At 47.9% G+C, this 16,568-nt stretch overlaps 2 protein-coding genes across 2 annotated transcripts; one reads left to right on the top strand and one right to left on the bottom strand.

Moving 5' to 3' along the window:
* The first annotated feature begins 35 nt into the window (after positions 1-35).
* Positions 36-1,073, top strand: LOC146339608 (urotensin-2 receptor-like). The gene has a single exon (XM_084811888.1). It carries the CDS (start codon positions 36-38, stop codon positions 1,071-1,073), a length of 1,038 nt encoding a protein of 345 aa, XP_084668014.1.
* Positions 1,074-5,991: 4,918 nt separating this feature from the next.
* LGALS1 (galectin 1) lies at positions 5,992-15,991 on the bottom strand. The gene is made up of 4 exons (XM_084809760.1): positions 15,921-15,991; positions 11,600-11,679; positions 7,103-7,274; positions 5,992-6,222 (listed from the first exon to the last, which is right to left on the bottom strand). Exons 1-4 carry the CDS (start codon positions 15,924-15,926, stop codon positions 6,076-6,078), a joined length of 405 nt encoding a protein of 134 aa, XP_084665886.1. The 5' UTR covers positions 15,927-15,991; the 3' UTR covers positions 5,992-6,075.
* Between the last annotated feature and the right edge of the window lie 577 nt (positions 15,992-16,568).

Here is a 16,568-nt window from a genome sequence, read left to right as displayed (position 1 = left end):
CCCGAGAACTGGAGGACGCCTTGGCTACCCCGCAGATGGCAGAGCTCGCCGAAGACGCTTCCTGGGGCAATTTCTCCAGTGACGCGGAGCTTGGAGAGGACAGTCCTGTCACTGGGGTCTTGGGCGGAGTGCTCCTCTTTATGTGTCTTGTTGGGGTGACGGGGAATCTCTACACGCTGGTGGTGGCATTTGGGGGCACAACTGTTCGCTCGACTGGTGCTTTAGGTGTGTATGTGATCAACCTGGCCTTGGCTGACTTGCTCTACCTTTCCACCATCCCCTTTGTGGTCTGCACCTATTTTGCCCAGGACTGGTTCTTTGGGGATGTGGGCTGCAGGTTGTTGCTTAGCTTGGACCTGCTCACGATGCATGCAAGCATTTTCGTGCTGACAGCCATGAGTTTGGAGCGTTATTGGGCGGTGGCCAGGCCATTGAGGGCCAGGCAGGCAGGAAGCAGTTACCGCAGACTTGTCAGCATCGCTGCGTGGCTCCTCTCCTTGCTGCTTACCGTGCCTATGATGGTCATGATCCAGGAGCGGGAAGGCAGAAGCCACAAGCATATTTGCTTCCCCACATGGACGCCTGAGGCTTTCCGGGTTTACCTCACGATTCTGTTCGGCACAAGTATTCTTGGTCCTGGCTTGGTCCTTGGCATAGTGTACTCCCGTCTTGCTCGGGTCTACTGGACTTCCGTGAAAGTCATGCAGCCGCAGGTGATGGGGAGGGTCTTGAAACAACAGCTGTTCTCCAGGATTTTCGGCATCATTGTAGCCTACTGGGCCTGCTTTGTGCCATTCTGGGCTTGGCAGCTAGCCAAGCTGTACTGGTCTGAGGGCTTGGAGATTGGGCCTACTGCTCAGGCTTACCTCAACTTTGGTGTTACCTGCTTGACCTACAGCAACAGCTGCATCAACCCATTCCTTTATACCCTGCTCACCAGGAATTACCGCGAGCACGTGGCAGCTCAGGGTGGGGAGAGGCAGGGTGGGGGGCGTGCTGTCTTCAGGAGGAGGAAGGATGGCAAGGGCCAAGCAGAACATGGATCTGTGGCTCAGGGAGGAGGGGTTCCATAAAGAAGGCAAAGGGTACCTCCTGATAACTATCCCCAAAGATGCATTTGCATGTATGAATCAACCTAATCCCTTAGAACATCTTCTGGATCCTTGCTAGGGTGGCCAGTGTCCTACTTTACAGAGGACAGTCCTCTATATTGGAGAGCTGTCAAAGAACAGTCCTCTGTTTGAAGGTGTCCTCTGTTTGATGGGTTGTCGAGTTCAAGCCCCATTTGAAGTCAAAGAATCCTAAGGGGGAGATCCAGCAGAGGCCTTCAAGTTGCCCAACAGCTTTTAGCACCTGGAGAGCAGACTGAGCAGGCACACAGGTCACCTGGGCAGTCTTCTCCACTATGGTGAGATGTATCGTATTTCTATTTAAATTATAGGAATTATTTCTAAATTTGCATCAATACATAAAATTAACATATGGAAATATTACGCAAATTGGCATCCCCCCCCATGATGCATTTCCTCTTTGGGGAGGGGGGTGATGTGTAAGTGGCCCCCCTGCTTCCTATCACTCTACCATCAGCTGTGTGGGATGGCGGGACAGGTATGAGGCAGAGCCTTTTCTGTGGTTGATGGGATGCCCTTCCCCAAATTACTTGCCTGGCTTTCTCATTAATGGGACTCAGATGATGATCGATTTGATCCTGCTGTTGGGCATTTGGGACAATAGGTGACAAGTCCCTATGCTCTTTCTGGCCATGTTGCATAGGGGGCCTGCTGCCGTTTTTATGATGTTGCTTTTTAATGATGTTTTTAATTGCTGTTTTCGTAGAATGAGTTGGATCCAGACTTAGTCATAGTTACAGTAGACCCACCAAAATCAATGGGATTTAAGTTTGTCATGACTAACTTACGCCATATTGATTTCAGTGGGTCTACTCTAACTATGACTAAGTTTGGATCCAACCCATTGTTGTTAGGTTGTCTTCAGGATGAAAACTCAGGATGTTGAATTTTAAATAAATAAAATAAAGAGGAATTGTAAGGACAGAAAAGGTCCTATTGATATCCAGTGTATCAAGTGATCCCCAGAGATTCCTGACGACTATTTGTATCAAACAGCACTGCAATGAACTCTGGATTGATTTGTGCTCATTCAGGGTGTATTCACACACGTTAAAGTATCGGTGGTACATTTCCTCTTTTTCGATGATGTGTAGTGGCCACCCTGTCTGCATCAGCCAATGCATTGATCTTCATGTGATTTGTACTGTTAGATTGAGGCCTACCTGACTTGTCTCTGATAAAATCATCCCTAATTTGCCTTTTAGGAAGACATTGGGCGATGTCTTTTAAAATGTTGTTTAGTGCACAAGTGCACTAAAGTTATTCAGGTTTCTTGTCCCTGCTGTCTATCTCTCTGGCCCCCTGCCCTGCATAACCGTATCCAGATTGTAAGCCCCTCAGGGCAGGGACCTGTCCTCTCCTTCTTTGTAAAGTGCCATATAGAGAGGTGGTGCACTATGATGATAATAATAACAAAATTTTAAAATCATCTATTCAAGAGTTTTTTTTAAAGGAACTTGAGAAGACTCTTACGAGTCCCCTGGACTGCAAGGAGGTCAAATCAGTCAATCCTAAAGGAAATCAACCCTGACTGCTCATTGGAAGGACAGATACTGAAGCTGAAGCTGAAATATTTTGGCCACCTAATGCGAAGAGAAAACTCTCTGGAAAAGACCCTGATGCTGGGAAAGACTGAAGGCAAAAGGAGAAGGGGACGGCAGAGGATGAGATGGCTAGATAGCATCACTGATGCAATGAATATGGACTTGAGCACGCTCCGGGAGACAGCGCAGGACACGAAGGCCTGGCGTGCTATGGTCCACGGGGTCACAAAGAGTCGGACATGACTGAAGGACTGAACAACAACAAAGCTGTGTCCATTTGCTTCAGAAGCCAGAGCTGGGCAACTATTGTCCAATCAATGAATACAGCAGACAGGCCAGCAAAGAGCAACATGTAAAAGTAGGAAGGGAGGGGGGCGTAATCCTTGGTGTGAGAATAGATGTTATAAATACACAAATGTCTCTTGCTTGGTCTGTGAAATATTGGCAGGGTATGAGACCACCTTAGCTCTTAGGGCGGGTCTTCCACAGCAGCAGAAGGAATGTGTTATGTGGCTGTAACATACCTAATTGCTGGAAAACCCCAGAAGGCAAGAGAAGGTAGGTGGAGAGGGGAGGGAAAGATGGAGGGGTCACAGTACCCTGTGTGGTGGTGAGTGCATCCCCATAGCCATACCCCCAAGGAGAGGCCAAAAATGCAGGCTGCTGTGTTGATCGATATCAACAAACCAGAGCTAATAGTTTTCATCTCTATCAGGAGCCAGTCTTTTGGAAAGCAAATGGTCTTCATTGCCCACTCAAGCCCAGGCCACCCACAAATACTTTATATTACAACAGGGAGAGCTCCCAACAATATATTGCTGCTGGGAAAATTCATTCCCTTCCGGCTACTGTGAGGATTGCAGGGAAGCTTAGAGGGAACAGGGATGCCTGAGGGAATGGCAGTGGCAGATGATGTCATCACCCTTGCTAATAAAATGTCCCCGGGCTTCAACCCTTTGAGCCCTGGTTCCACTACATCTCTGATCCTGTGACTTTCGGAGGGGTTTAAGGGACATGCCAATTTAGGGGGAAGCTAGGAGATGATCATTGGCCAAATGGTAACTTACCCCTGCACGCCTATAACCACTGGATATGCCAGTTTTTAATTTATGTAGAGCTTAGTAATTTTTTTATGCTATAACAACAGTTGCCCATACTGACCTACTAACCAGTGAGGAAAATCTCATTCCACTTTAGTACCTGATCAAAAAATCCAGGGAAGCAAGAGGTTCTCACAGGATATCTTAGAGATGGCCAGCGCATCAAGTGGTTGTATCAACCCCAACCCAGTACCATCCAGATGTTTGGGACGTCCAACAGCCCCAGCCGGAATTACCAGTGGTCAGGGATGATGGGAGTTGTAGTCCCAAATGTCTGGCAGCACCAGGTTGGGCAAGGCTGGGTTATATGCACACTATGGTAAGATACTGCAGACTAACTTGGTGCAGACTGTCTATCGCATCCCATCCAGCTGCTCCTTCAGATAAATAGAGCTTTTCTGCACGAGAATGTTAATAGGCTGTTAATCCACTGTATCTACTTTTGCTTTCGTCGCAGAATTGAGATCCAAGCACTACATGAGGAGCGTTTCCTTTCCTGCTTTTCTGCTACATAACCTCTAGGTGGCACTGTGGCATAGTGGAATAGCACAAATACACAAGAGGAAATTGCACTTTGTTTCACTTTGCCAATTAAATGCCACATTTTCCCTGCTCTAAAAAAAAACTTGCCGAAAATGCTAGTTAGACACAAAAGGGAAATTGGAGGTGACGACATTGTCTAAAGAACCCATAAACAACCGTGACTAGGGAATGACGAGCGCACAATAAATGTCTCATATAGAAAAGCCCATAAAGCAGTCTGGCAGGAAAGGTTAGCTTCCTTCCTTGCCAATTCTTGCAGGGGTGGGGAACATATTTGGCATTGGGGGGGGTGGCTGACCCCCACCCACTCAGCCTTTCATGGATGGATGTGGTTATGTCCACTGATGTAATCCAGTCCCTGGCTTCAGCTGGGGTGGTTTTGACTGCCCTGCACCCTCCCCCATTGGGGAAGATGTGGGGTGGGTGAAGCTCATGGGGAAGGGAATCTCTGTTGTTATCTACAATCAGAAATAACAGTGAAAATTCCCCTGTGTGCCAGTTGTGAGAGGGAGCAGCATGCCAAGGGGAATCCCCACTGTTATCTCCAATCAGAGATAAAAAGCTTTTCTAAACAAAGCATTTATTGCATGCTTGTGATTTCTTGCTCAAGGTTGTTTATGGGTTCTTTAGATGATGTCGTGATCCTCCACTTTTACTTCTATTGTTTGAGAGCCCTTTCCTAGGTTTTTTTTAGAGTGGGGGAAAAGGAGTATTATTTCTGAAAGCGAAAGGTGTTTTCTTACTTCTGTAATTGCAAATTTCTGCTATAGCACAGCACCACCTAGAGGTTATGCAGCAGAAAGGGAAACATTCTTTGTATAAAGCTTGGATCTTAATTCTGCGACAAATCCAAAAGAAGACACAGCGATTAACAGCTTCCTGTAGAAAAGCTCAACAGCAGGGATTCCCCTCCCCGTTAGCTTCACCCACCCTGCATCCTCCCCAATGAGGGAGAATGCAGGGCAGCCCTCTCCCACTGTGCATTTGTGTGTCCTGAACACTCATTATGCATTTATGGCTACAGAGAAATAACCTTGGAAACAGGTTGGCACTTGGCAGCACCTGATGGAGCCCCAGAAATTGGCCAAGCAGGGCTTCCAGGGGTTAGGGCAGCCCTCTCCAACCTGGTGCCTTCCAGGTGTGTTGAACTACATCTGTAGACCCCTCCCCAGCAGCGTAGCCTGGTGGCTCCAATATCAGTGGGGTGGTGAATCTGCTCCAGGTTTCAGTCGGAACTCTAAAGGAGCTATCCAAGGTGCTTCACCACCAGATTCACCACCCCACTGACATCGGAGCAACCAACCTCCATTGCCCCCCAGTGCTGGCTAGAGAATGCTGGGAACAGTCCAACACAACTGGAGGGCACCAGGTTGAGAGATGCTGGGTTAGGGAAATCAGACTGCAGGGTTCTATTCCACTCTTTGCCTCTCCCCCTGGTTAAAGAAACAATTTTTTAAAGTACTCCGGCATATTTATTCAGATTGTAGGATAATGGTTCAATTTGACACAGATGTTGGAACATTTGTGTGTGACCCTAGTCTTGGCCCATGGCTTGTGTTGTCCCCAGCATCAACCAACAGCCAGGGAACATAGCCCACAACCACGTACACAGGGATGCTGCACCAGAGAGATCCATGAAGCTCAAGGGCAAAGGACGCAAAGACATTGCACCAATCACAATCAGAAATCAGCTGCATTTATTTTTCTGCCTCATTAAGCAGGAGAGGGAAGTAGGGCAGGACCAGGAGGAGGGACCAGTTAAGCAAGCGAGATGCCTTTGAATACAAAGTCGCCTTCGACGCAGGCATATTCGATGCCTTCAAAGGCGGCGTTGTTGGGGACCTTGAACTGATGGTTGCCAGGCAATGTAACGGTCACCTCTTTTTTGTCATGAGAGAAGAATATCTGAAGGAGAGAGAAAAGGGGGTGGGGAGGTGACGCCATCCATTAGTTATGCCAGTTGTCTCTCAAGCTAAGTATATGGAGTGGACGGAGTGGAGTAACCGGAGAGGAGTTATGACTACCAATGGTCAATGTGCCTACAAGGCTGATAACTTGACAGAGCTGCTGTGCTTTCATTTAATTAATTTAGGGTGCAATCCTATGCAAGTTAAGACAGAAATAAAGCCTACAACTCCCAGCATGCCCCAGCCAGCTATGCTGGGGATTGCACTTTAAATTAATTAAATTTAAATTAAATGACATTACATTTAAATTCATGTAATTAATTTCATGACAGGCAAAAACCTAGCCGATGAAGATTCTTTACTATCTCCATCAGCTTTGCCCAACTCGGTGACCTGCAGCTGTGTTGGCACTTCAACTCCCATCCACCCCTGCCAGCCTGGCCGATGGCCAGGAATGCCGGGAGTTGTAGTCCAAAACATCTGAGAAGCACCAGGCTGGTGAAGGCTGAGCTACATCAGCCTTACCCAGCTTGGTGCCCGGCAGATGTGTCAGACTACATCTCCCATCATCCTCAGCCAGTGCAACCAAGGTTGGCGAAGGCTGTTCTATATACCAGGACAGCTGTACCTGCTGAATGTCTGCTTCTCATGCAGCTGCTAACAGCACAAAAAGGTGACCTGCCAAAGGGGGATGGGGGAGAAGAAGCCCCATCATTTTGTGTAAGTAGCATAGGAGTTGTTGTGTGTCTTCCATCCAGCAGCATCTACTTCACCTGTTTGTACTGTATGGAACCCTCTATCCTGGTCTCTTCCTAACATTGGCACAGCCCTTCTACGCATGCCACCCCCCACAACCAATGCACTGCCAAATCTCTCACCTCCGTACTACTGCCCTCTTGGAAGGGAAAGTTGGTCTCCCGCTGTTCTGTGCCCCACTGCCCTTTGTTCTTGGAATTGCACACGATGGTTCTTATGTCCCCATGAGCATCAAAACGTGGATTGAAATGCAGCAAAAGGTTGTCTTTGTTTTTGCCCAGATTCATTACAAAACTGAAACAGATGGGACAAAATTATCATTAGGCACTAGAGACAGACAGAAACACCATTTGTTTGTTTAAGGCCGGGGTGTTGATCCTCAGGCCAAATCTGAGTGTAATTCAGAGTTCTACAAGCTGTCCCTTTTCTGCTGTCAGCAGTTCTCTTCAAATACCTTAAAGCCCCCTAGTAGCTGGTAGAAGAGGCGGAGGCATGAGATGAGTGCCAACTCTAGAGACAAAATGAACTAGTAAACAAGTTGATTTATTAAAGGGATATTTTGCACAGAAGGGAATACTAACGTTTACTTTGGGGGTTTCAAAAGAATGCTTGATGACACTTCTTAAGGACTCAAGTGATAGTTGCTAATACAAGCCTCTTAGGGTGCAATCCTATCTGTGTTTAGACAGAGAAAAGGCCTATAGCTCCCAGCATGCCCCAGCCAGCCATGCTGGCTGGGGCATGCTGGGAGTTGCAGGCCTTTGCTCCCTATTCTTAAAGGTTGAAATGCCTCCCCTAAGGCTAACTGGCAGAAATACCTTTAACCTAAAATATGCTGGTATTTTGGCCCTGCCCATTTTGACTTTGGCCCCACCCACCACTGGCATGCAGCCCCTGAGAGCTTCTCCAGAACTGAATTTGGCCCTCAAGCTGAAAGAGGTTCAACACGCCTGCTATACAATAAGGACTTCCTCCTCCCTTTAATCTTGTGTATGCACAAAAAATACAGAGAACTGCAATTAAGCCCAGCTCCCTAGTACAGCCTTCCCCAGCCTGGTGCCCTCCAGATGTGATGGTCATGCTGGTTCAGGATGGTGGGAGGTGTAGTCCAACCTAACTGGAGGGTACCAGGTTGGGAAAAGGATGCCCTCTATACATTTCTCATTGTACACAAGATCAGAGAGGTGTCTGCACCTGAAATATTACAGATAAATCAGGTAAGCATTGAATGGTAACAAAAGCAACTCTGGGAAGAATTGGTCCTCTTTCTAGGATTCCTGCTGCCTCTCCAAAGTGAAGTTGCAGGCTGCCCATGATTGCCCACAACAATTTTCAACAGTACCGGCTCCAGGTTCTTGAGGCCCCTTAGGTAAGACATCCTTAATGGACCCCCTCTCATAGTGAGTCTACCTTCCCACTGCCGGTGTAACCAGCTTCTGATGCTCCTCATCCTCTTTCCTGTCATTCCTACCACTTGCTTGCTTGACAGAGAGAGCCAGTAAGTAAGTAGGCAGTGGCATCTACTGCTCATCCTTCTCACCACCACTGTTGTCTGGGCCAGAGTAAGAGGCAGGTAAACAAGCAGGTTACAGTGGAGAAGAGGAGGAACAAATCCAGGACACTCTTGACAGTGGGTCCTGCTGGGGTGTGGGCCTTTCGCAGGTGCCACACATTACGCACTCTTGGCACCAGCCCTGAATTTCAGCCTTGGAGAACTGCAAGCTGCCTCTTCCTGCCCTTGAGGCAAGATGGAGCAATTAGCTCACCTCCCCAAATACCTTTCTCAAAGGAGCTCGGTTTTCTTGGATTGGATGAGCGTCACCTGCCTCTTCTGAAGGACCCTCCCTACCTGTGAGGCTCCATTGTGTGGGTGTGAGCCAAGAAGGTTTTGAGAACAATGGGCCAGGAAGCGTCACTGATGTTATCGGCTAAGAGGGGATGAGTTAGGACATATTCATCCTCAAGATAATGTCTGTTCCCAGTGAAGGAGCCAAGATCCCTCTAAGTGGCCAAGAGGCTCCCCGCTACTCAGCTACAGACCTTCCACTTCTCCAGCCTGGCCCCTCCAGACCTGTTGGAACACATGTTGGAACACAGCCCCCATCATCCCCAGCCAGCACAGCTCGGGATGCTGGGGGCTGTAGTCCAACACATTTGGAAGGTGCCAGGTTGGAGATGGCTGTCATGCTCCCAGAATTTCGCAATGTTGAATCATAGCCTGCAATAATGACTTTCCCTGTTCCCTTTGAATGCTTACTCTTTGTACAGTGAGAATTCAGAAGGAGAGAAAATAAAAGCCACGCCTGTCTCCTGGAAGCTGTTGAATGGCCTCCGGTGGCTAGGCTTTGGTGCTGCAACATGTACTTGTGCAGCCGACTTCAACGAGTTGTGGTGCCGTCCCTACGCTACCGGCTGGTTTTTTTTAAAATTTTGTACGAGAATCTCTCAGCCAGCAGACCTGTTCCATCAGGTCTTTGCTTGGGTGGATTTCATGCAAATCCAGTTGCAGCCCCCCCACACACACCTGGTGCCTCACCACAGCCCCATCCCCCTCTTCTGCCTTCATGTCAAGCCAAGCCATGTCAAGCTGGCCCAAGACACTTGGCTCCCCAATTCCATGTACAGAAGCTGGCCGACCTGGCAGTTGAATCTTAATCAGGGCTGGCTCCGCCATGAGAGAGAGTGAGTTGGTTGCCTCAGGCGGCAGATACCGTGTGGTGTGGAGGGGGTGGTGGCAGCCGCCGCCACCCCCTAGCATTTTTTTTTTTTACTGCTGGAAAACAGAGCTGTGCTTTCCAGGCAGCCTGCCCTGCACCCCTTTGCTCGCCTGCTGCCCTCAGGTGCAATGGAGGATGCTGTCCCATCACCAGTGTCAAGGTGAGGTTCAGCTGCCGCTCTGGTTGGCTTCTGTAGGTGGAACGGAAAGGCACTGTCTCATCCTTTGCCTCAGGCTGCAAACTGTCTTGGGCCATCCCTGACTTCTTACGTCAGTGTTCCCTACTGCGACTGGCAGCAGCTCCCCAACTTATCTGCTAACTGTGATCCGTTTTATCTGTGGAGAGATACCAGAGATTGAACCTGGGATTTCCTGCATGCTGGGGCATCAGCCAAGGGCCAGACTAAGCGAGATGGGATGCCAACTACATTAATGCAATGACTGTGTGCATTTTTGTTACATAAATGGTGGCCACAGGAAGTCTGAGCAGCCTTCGGGTGGCAGTGGTGATGGTGGGGAGTTTATCTCCACTCTCCCTGCCAGGATTTGGGAAGCCTCCCTTGGCCTCTGCTTACCTAACAACCAGAGACATTGATTGCATGCACACAATTAGATTGTGTCTAGTTTGGCCCCAAGGATGCACTGAGCTCAGGCACAGACAACCAAGAAGACAAGCAATTTTTGAGTGCTCCCATTTGTTTAATTGCTTTGGAGGAACTGCACAGTTTTACCCCACAGAACTGTAAATCTAGGGCAAGGGGAAAGACTCAAATAGCGGAAACCACAACTAGGGGAAAGAGCATGAGTGTGCTCTTTGCATCTCACTCTGCACTTTTTTCCTGGCACGGCAACAAATAGGAATTGGTTTACTATGCACAGCAGATGGAGGGAAAATACGTTATAAGAGGAGCCGAACAGAGGGGGTGGGGGTGGGGAACAGCCGCCTTCAGCAGCTGGTTCTGTTTAGTCACTTGGCAGAAGGAGCACAGTGATGGGGGAGGGGGGTCATCAGCTAGTCCATGTTTGGATGTGACTCACCAGAAAACACTGCCGTGGGTGGCCATTAACCCCTTTATGGTAGCTGTTCTTTCCCCTTCAAAGCAAGAAGAGGGAGAACGGAAGGAAAAGGGGTTCTTCTCTCTAGCTCCCCAGCCTGGTGCCTTCCAGACTGGTGTTACTTCACGCAAGCACATCATTAAACTAAGGAATTCTCCACCACAACATGTAGTGTTGGCCACCAATTTGGATGGCTTTAAAAGGGGCTTAGACAAATTCCTGGAGGAGAAGGCTATCAATGGCTACTAGTCCTGATGGTTATGTGCTACCTCCAGTACCAGAGGCAGTATGCTTATGTACACCATTTGCTAGGGAACATGGGCGGGAGGGCGCTGTTGCGCTCATGCCCTACTTGTGGGTTCCCGGTCGACAGCTGGTTGGCCACTGTGTGAAGAGAATACTGGACTGGATGGAGCCTTGGTCTGCTCCAGCATGGCTCTTCTTATGTTCTTAGATGTATTGGCTGCAAGTCCCAGCATCCGTCAGCCAGCATGGGAATGGCAGTCCAATACATCTGGAGGGCATGGAATTGTTACAGCATGGATGGCTGCTGTAGCTTGATGAGGACTAACTTATCCATAGCTCTCCCTCCTCTCCCATATCGCCAAGGGCCTATCTGCACACTTGATACTGGTTTAATCATCATTCCCTCTGCCCTGGAATCCTGGGAATTGTAGATCTGCGAGGGGAGGCTAGGGCTCTCCAAGAGGACTCTCAGTATGTTAGCGAACAACAGGTTCCAGGATTCTTTGGAGGAAGTCAAGATGGTTAAGGTTGTATAAACTGTAGTGTGCAAGATTCTTTGGCATGATCCTCCAAGATCATGTCCCCCACGAGACCAACTTACCTCTTAGCTCCTGGTGGAACATCCCCTTTCACAGTAATGCGCTGGCCAGGTGCGACATGCAGGCTGGTGCAAATAACTCCCTAGAGAAGGAATCCAGAGAGGGGTTATTTTTACCTCCCTTTGCTGGCAGCAGGAAACTGGGATGTGATCATATCACAGATAAGTGTCCTTGGGTAGTTTACCACTGATCTTCTTGTTCTAATTCAGGAGCACTGAGCCTCTGGCTCCTGGACCAAATGTGGCCCACTTGGTGTCCCAATCAGGCCCTATGGGGTTCCCCAGAAGGCCCCACCCTCTTTCCCCAGCCCCACCCTCTTTCCTCAACCATAGAGAATTTGGTGATTTCCTGGCTTTTGTGTGTTTTCCCCCAAATTCTAAAAGGTTGAAATGCCTCTCCTAAGGCTTAGTTGCTGGCAATAAGAACTTTAAGTTAAAACATGGTGCTATGGGTGGGGAGTTGTCCTATCCCTTTTTTGCCCCATCCACCACTTGAATGTTGAAACAGGTTCAACACCCCTGCTCTAACAAAAAAAGATGCCATTTTATTATCCACCCCTGCCCCCCACAAAATATGGGCATGTAGCATGCTGGATCCCTTTACTCCAAAGCATGCTGATACTTAAACTAACTATAAAAAGCTGTCAACTAAAAACCAGCCAGAAACCAAGTCTTGTGACAATTTAGGCTTAAAGTCTAACAAGTTTATTGTGGCATGAGCTTACTTCATCAGTTAAAGGTGCAATCCTATGCATGTTTAGACAGAAAAAACTGGGGCATGCTAGGAGTTGTAGGCCTTTTTTCTGTCTAGATGTGCATAGGATTGTACCCTAAATCAATATTTTTAACTACCTGGTTGTAGGAAAGTAATTTTTTTGGCAGTTGGAGTTCCTTGTGCTAACATGTACTATCATTCTTGTTAACATGTTAGGGATATTCTGGAGGGAGGGGGGATTAAAAAGAAAGCATCCCTCCAAGAGATATTAAAAAATGTTATTAGATTCTAGCCTGGATCAGCAATTCTGAGAAGCATGCCAGACAAATGAACCTGGAACAAAGACATTAACTCAAGATCACTCACCTCTTGGCTGACTTATTAAACTCATCTGGTCAGAAAAAAGGACTGGTTCTTTCCACCCCTCCAGTGCATTTTTATAAGTAAATGGTGTGTGAGTGGGCTCCTTCACACCGGGCTTTTATCCTGCGATTGAGATTGCTCCTTCTCGGAAGTTTGTGGGCTTTTTACATGACGCAGTGATCATCCTAGGCATTTACTGCAGTAAATGCCTTAGTCTGTTCCATTTTTAAATAGATCGCAGATAATGAGCTATCAAATTACCCCGTTGTGTTCTGCTTCAGGTCAAAAGAGTAGAAGGGTCAAGAAGAGGAGCGACATCAATGAAAGATAATGGAAGACTCAGATATGGGGGAGAAGGAGGGGGCAGGGGTGGGGGAGAAGGAAGCACGTGAGAAAGGGAGTCAGGATCCTGCATTTAAAACGGAAGCAGAAAGCCCCGTTTTAAATGCAGGATTTTAGGCTGGTGTAGAGATGCTGTGCGTGCGTTTCTAATCTGCATTAGTGATTTAAATACAGATCCAGGGAGTAGCAGTTATTCTAAATTAGCGCGGAGTATCAGGGTGTGATCTTACGTAGGCAACACTGGTGAGATTGAAAGGATAACCTTTGATAGTCAAATGACAACCTAACTGTGTTATTATCAGGAAGAACAGACGCATTTGAAGCCATTTATTTATATCCCATGGGGAGAGGTCTGGTTACAACTTTTAATAGAGCTGCAGGGGAGCTACATGGGGGCCCCACTTACGTACTGTCCCTTCTGCTCTTCACAGCTGCCCCATGCTCTCCGCCAGAGCAGAATGGAAACAGCAGAAGGAGCGTCAGCTTGTGAGTGCTGGCGAGCGCCCCTTTTCTCCTTTGTGCCGTGCAACAGCAAGCCTGAAAGTGGAGCACCGCTTCCAAATTTGCTGCTGCCCCATGCATGGGAGTCCAGTCCAGCCCACCCCCCCGAGCCATCTTGTGACAACACAGGAGGACGCGGGCGGGGCGTGTCACCGCATGAAGGGAGAAGTGGCTTCCTGCTTGCTCTCCTCTCTGGAGCCTTGCAATGATTCAAGAGATTCTGGGGCAGCAGGAGTTCTTTTCTGAACTCCCGTTGTTGGGTGGTCATGGGTGAAATCCAATGCAAGTCCTAGTTAGAGCAGACCCATTGAAATAAATGGAACCTAACTTAGGCATGATTACTTAGGTCCCATTCATGTCAATGGGTCTAAGCAGGACTTACGTTGGATTCTACCCCATGTGTTCCACTTGTCAGAGGACAATCTTCTATTTGAAGGCATCCTCTACTTGAAAGGCTGTTGAGTCCAGGTCCAGCTTAACGATCAAGAAGCAGGCAGAGCCAGCAGGGGTGCTGAAGCTGCCCATCCACAAGCCAGCTCCTGGGTAGCAGACTGAAGAGCAAGCACACAGCTCACCTGGTCGCAGTCTTCCCCACTCTGGTGAGATGGATAGTACTTCTATTTAAATTATAGCAATTCTTTCTCAACTGGCATCTTTACACATAAATTACAACATGCAAATTTATGCAAATCAAGGTCCTCTTTTTGGTGATGCTTAGGTGGCCACCCTACTCACTTGGGAGGACAGCTAGCTCAGAGCCAGTGTCTCTGGGCTTGGCAGCCACCCTGCAGGATGGGAGCTGATGCTTGGCTCGGTGGGCCCAACACAGGGTCCTAAGCCTCAGTCAAGTGCCAACCAGGACATCAAACTCATGTTAACCTTGTGAATGCCTGAGTGGTAGCAGACAACAGAAATGTTTCCAGCCTTCCTTCCCTAAAGCTTAACAGAAGGCATGAGTTCAGTCTCCCTGCTGTATTGATCCTGGATGCATTGGTGTGGCTTGCTCGGCAAACCACTCTCGACTCAGTTCTCCTATCAGTGAAATGGGTACAAAAGTTTCTCTTTTGGGGGGTTGTTTTGAAGATTAAGACTTGCAAAGCACATTATACGAATAGTGAGTAACATATAGGAACCCCAATTGCAAGTTTTTCTGGCTCATGCTCCTTTTAATAGCACCCATTGTCATCTTTTTGGTGCTAAGTTAAGACTTTCCTCTACTCCCAGGCATTTGATGGCATATGGTGGGGCTTTTTAATCTTAATTTTTTGTTTAATCAGGTCCTGGTTTAATTGTTCTTTTCTCAAACTGTTTTAAATTTTAGTATGTTAAAGGGTTTAGATCATGTTTTATCACGCTGCAAACTGCCCAGACAGCTTTAGCTATCGGGTGATATAGAACTGTAATAAATTAATGACTGAATGAACACAATAATTAAGCAAGTGGGGCTTTTCCTGCCACAGAGAAAAAGAAATGGGGAAAGCTGCATCTTAATGCTTGTATCAGGAGCATGGCCAGGAATAAGAAGGTAGGTTACAAGATTTAGTTACAAGATTTTCCTTCCCCATCCAGGAGAGACAACCACAACTTTTTCCAAGGTGGGGAGAAAGGCTTAACTCGAATACTGTTCTGAACCACACTGCTTTCAACACTCCCAGTGGTCACACCCAACAGATGTCTTTACTTGCTTCAAATTCAGGGATTTATGATTGCTCTGGGCTGCAAGCAAGTTTCAAATAATGGCATTAGAGAGAGTCTGGGTACAGGATGTTCGGGCTACTGCCAGAAGCTGTTTCAGCAGCTTTTCCCAGCAGCTGAAAAGGTGAGAGAAGGCTTACAGCAGCCTCCCCAAACTGGTGCCCTCCAGGTATGTTGGATGACAATTCCCAGCACACCCAGCCAGCTGGGGACAATGGAATGTGTAATCCAACACATCTAGAGGGCACCCGGTTGGGGATGGCTGGTGTATAGGCTGAGTGCTGGGAGAAATTCATTATCACTGAAGCAAATAAACCTAAGCTGTACTCCACTTCCTCCCCCTGCCCCAACACTCACAAATACACCCTTCTTAGAAAGAGAGGCAGATGCAGAGAGCTCCCTGCTAGGCAATTCTCCCCTGAACCCCTACTCTAAATGGCAGCCTGTTAACACACCACCTACTTAACTTTATAGCCAATGCCCCATTTCACTACTGTCAGCACAACTTTAAAGAATGCACCATCGATCCAGCTCAATAGCTAGACCCTTTCCCTTCAAAATCCACCCTTTCTGTCTCTTACACGTCTGCAGATTTCCAAGGAAGGCAGGCAGACACCCAAATGCCATTGGTGCCTTTGAAAGTCTGCCCCAGTTGGACAGCCAATACCCTCAGACTTCTGCATCTGTTGCCCTCCCCCACAAACTCACAGACATGGTGCTTTTCTTCAAGATGTTCGTTCCTGCAGCTCAACTGATCAGGTCCTGCACACAGATGTGGGGAGAGCAAAGGGCCACTCCCTTGCCCTTAAAAAGCCTAGCAGCAGGGGCGTCACAAGCTCCACCGGCCAATCAAAAAAAATCAACAATTGGAGATTGCTGGGGAGGGAGTAGCCTAGTTTTTGAGCTAGGCTGGGGAGGGAGCAGCGTACTTCGTGGCGTTGCTTTCTGGATGCTGAACCCTGCGTTCGTTATGCATCCTGGGCCGTTGCTGGAAGGGGAAGATCCAGCTCAGCCTGGTGATGACAAAGCCAGTGGAAATTGGAAAATAGTTTTACAATGAGAGGGTTTGATTGTCCAAGATTTGCCTAAAAATTTAAACATGGCAGTTGGCAGGCGTCATCCTAGGCGCCTTTGTTGAAAAAGTCTACCACAGCTAGATGGACCAGAGCCAAGAGATGCAGAGATATTTGAATAAATGGCCCTTATAAAAGGAAGGGAGGGGGGAAAAAACCCACAGAATTGCTGAGCTGGAGTGTTTCCAGGGACTATATTAACCCATTACCAAGACAGGATTCTAACAGCTATATCAACTTATCATGAGTTTGTCCAGCTACTGAGGATGGGAAGGACTGTGGC

Source organism: Heloderma suspectum, chromosome 7, assembly GCF_057233095.1.
Source record: "Heloderma suspectum isolate Gila_16-S chromosome 7, 16-S_ref, whole genome shotgun sequence".
NCBI lineage: Eukaryota > Metazoa > Chordata > Lepidosauria > Squamata > Helodermatidae > Heloderma > Heloderma suspectum.
Note: the sequence above shows the minus strand (reverse complement) of the source record. Positions and strands in the feature narration are given on the sequence as shown.

Coding starts and splice junctions, on each gene's coding strand:
- LGALS1 (XM_084809760.1), bottom strand. Junction 7,275..11,599: donor GTTCCACCAGGAGCTAAGAG/GTAAGTTGGTCT, acceptor CATCTGTTTCAG/TTTTGTAATGAATCTGGGCA. Junction 6,223..7,102: donor AAGAGGGCAGTAGTACGGAG/GTGAGAGATTTG, acceptor TCTCTCCTTCAG/ATATTCTTCTCTCATGACAA.
- LOC146339608 (XM_084811888.1), top strand. CDS start 36: ATGGCAGAGCTCGCCGAAGACGCTTCCTGGGGCAATTTCTCCAGTGAC.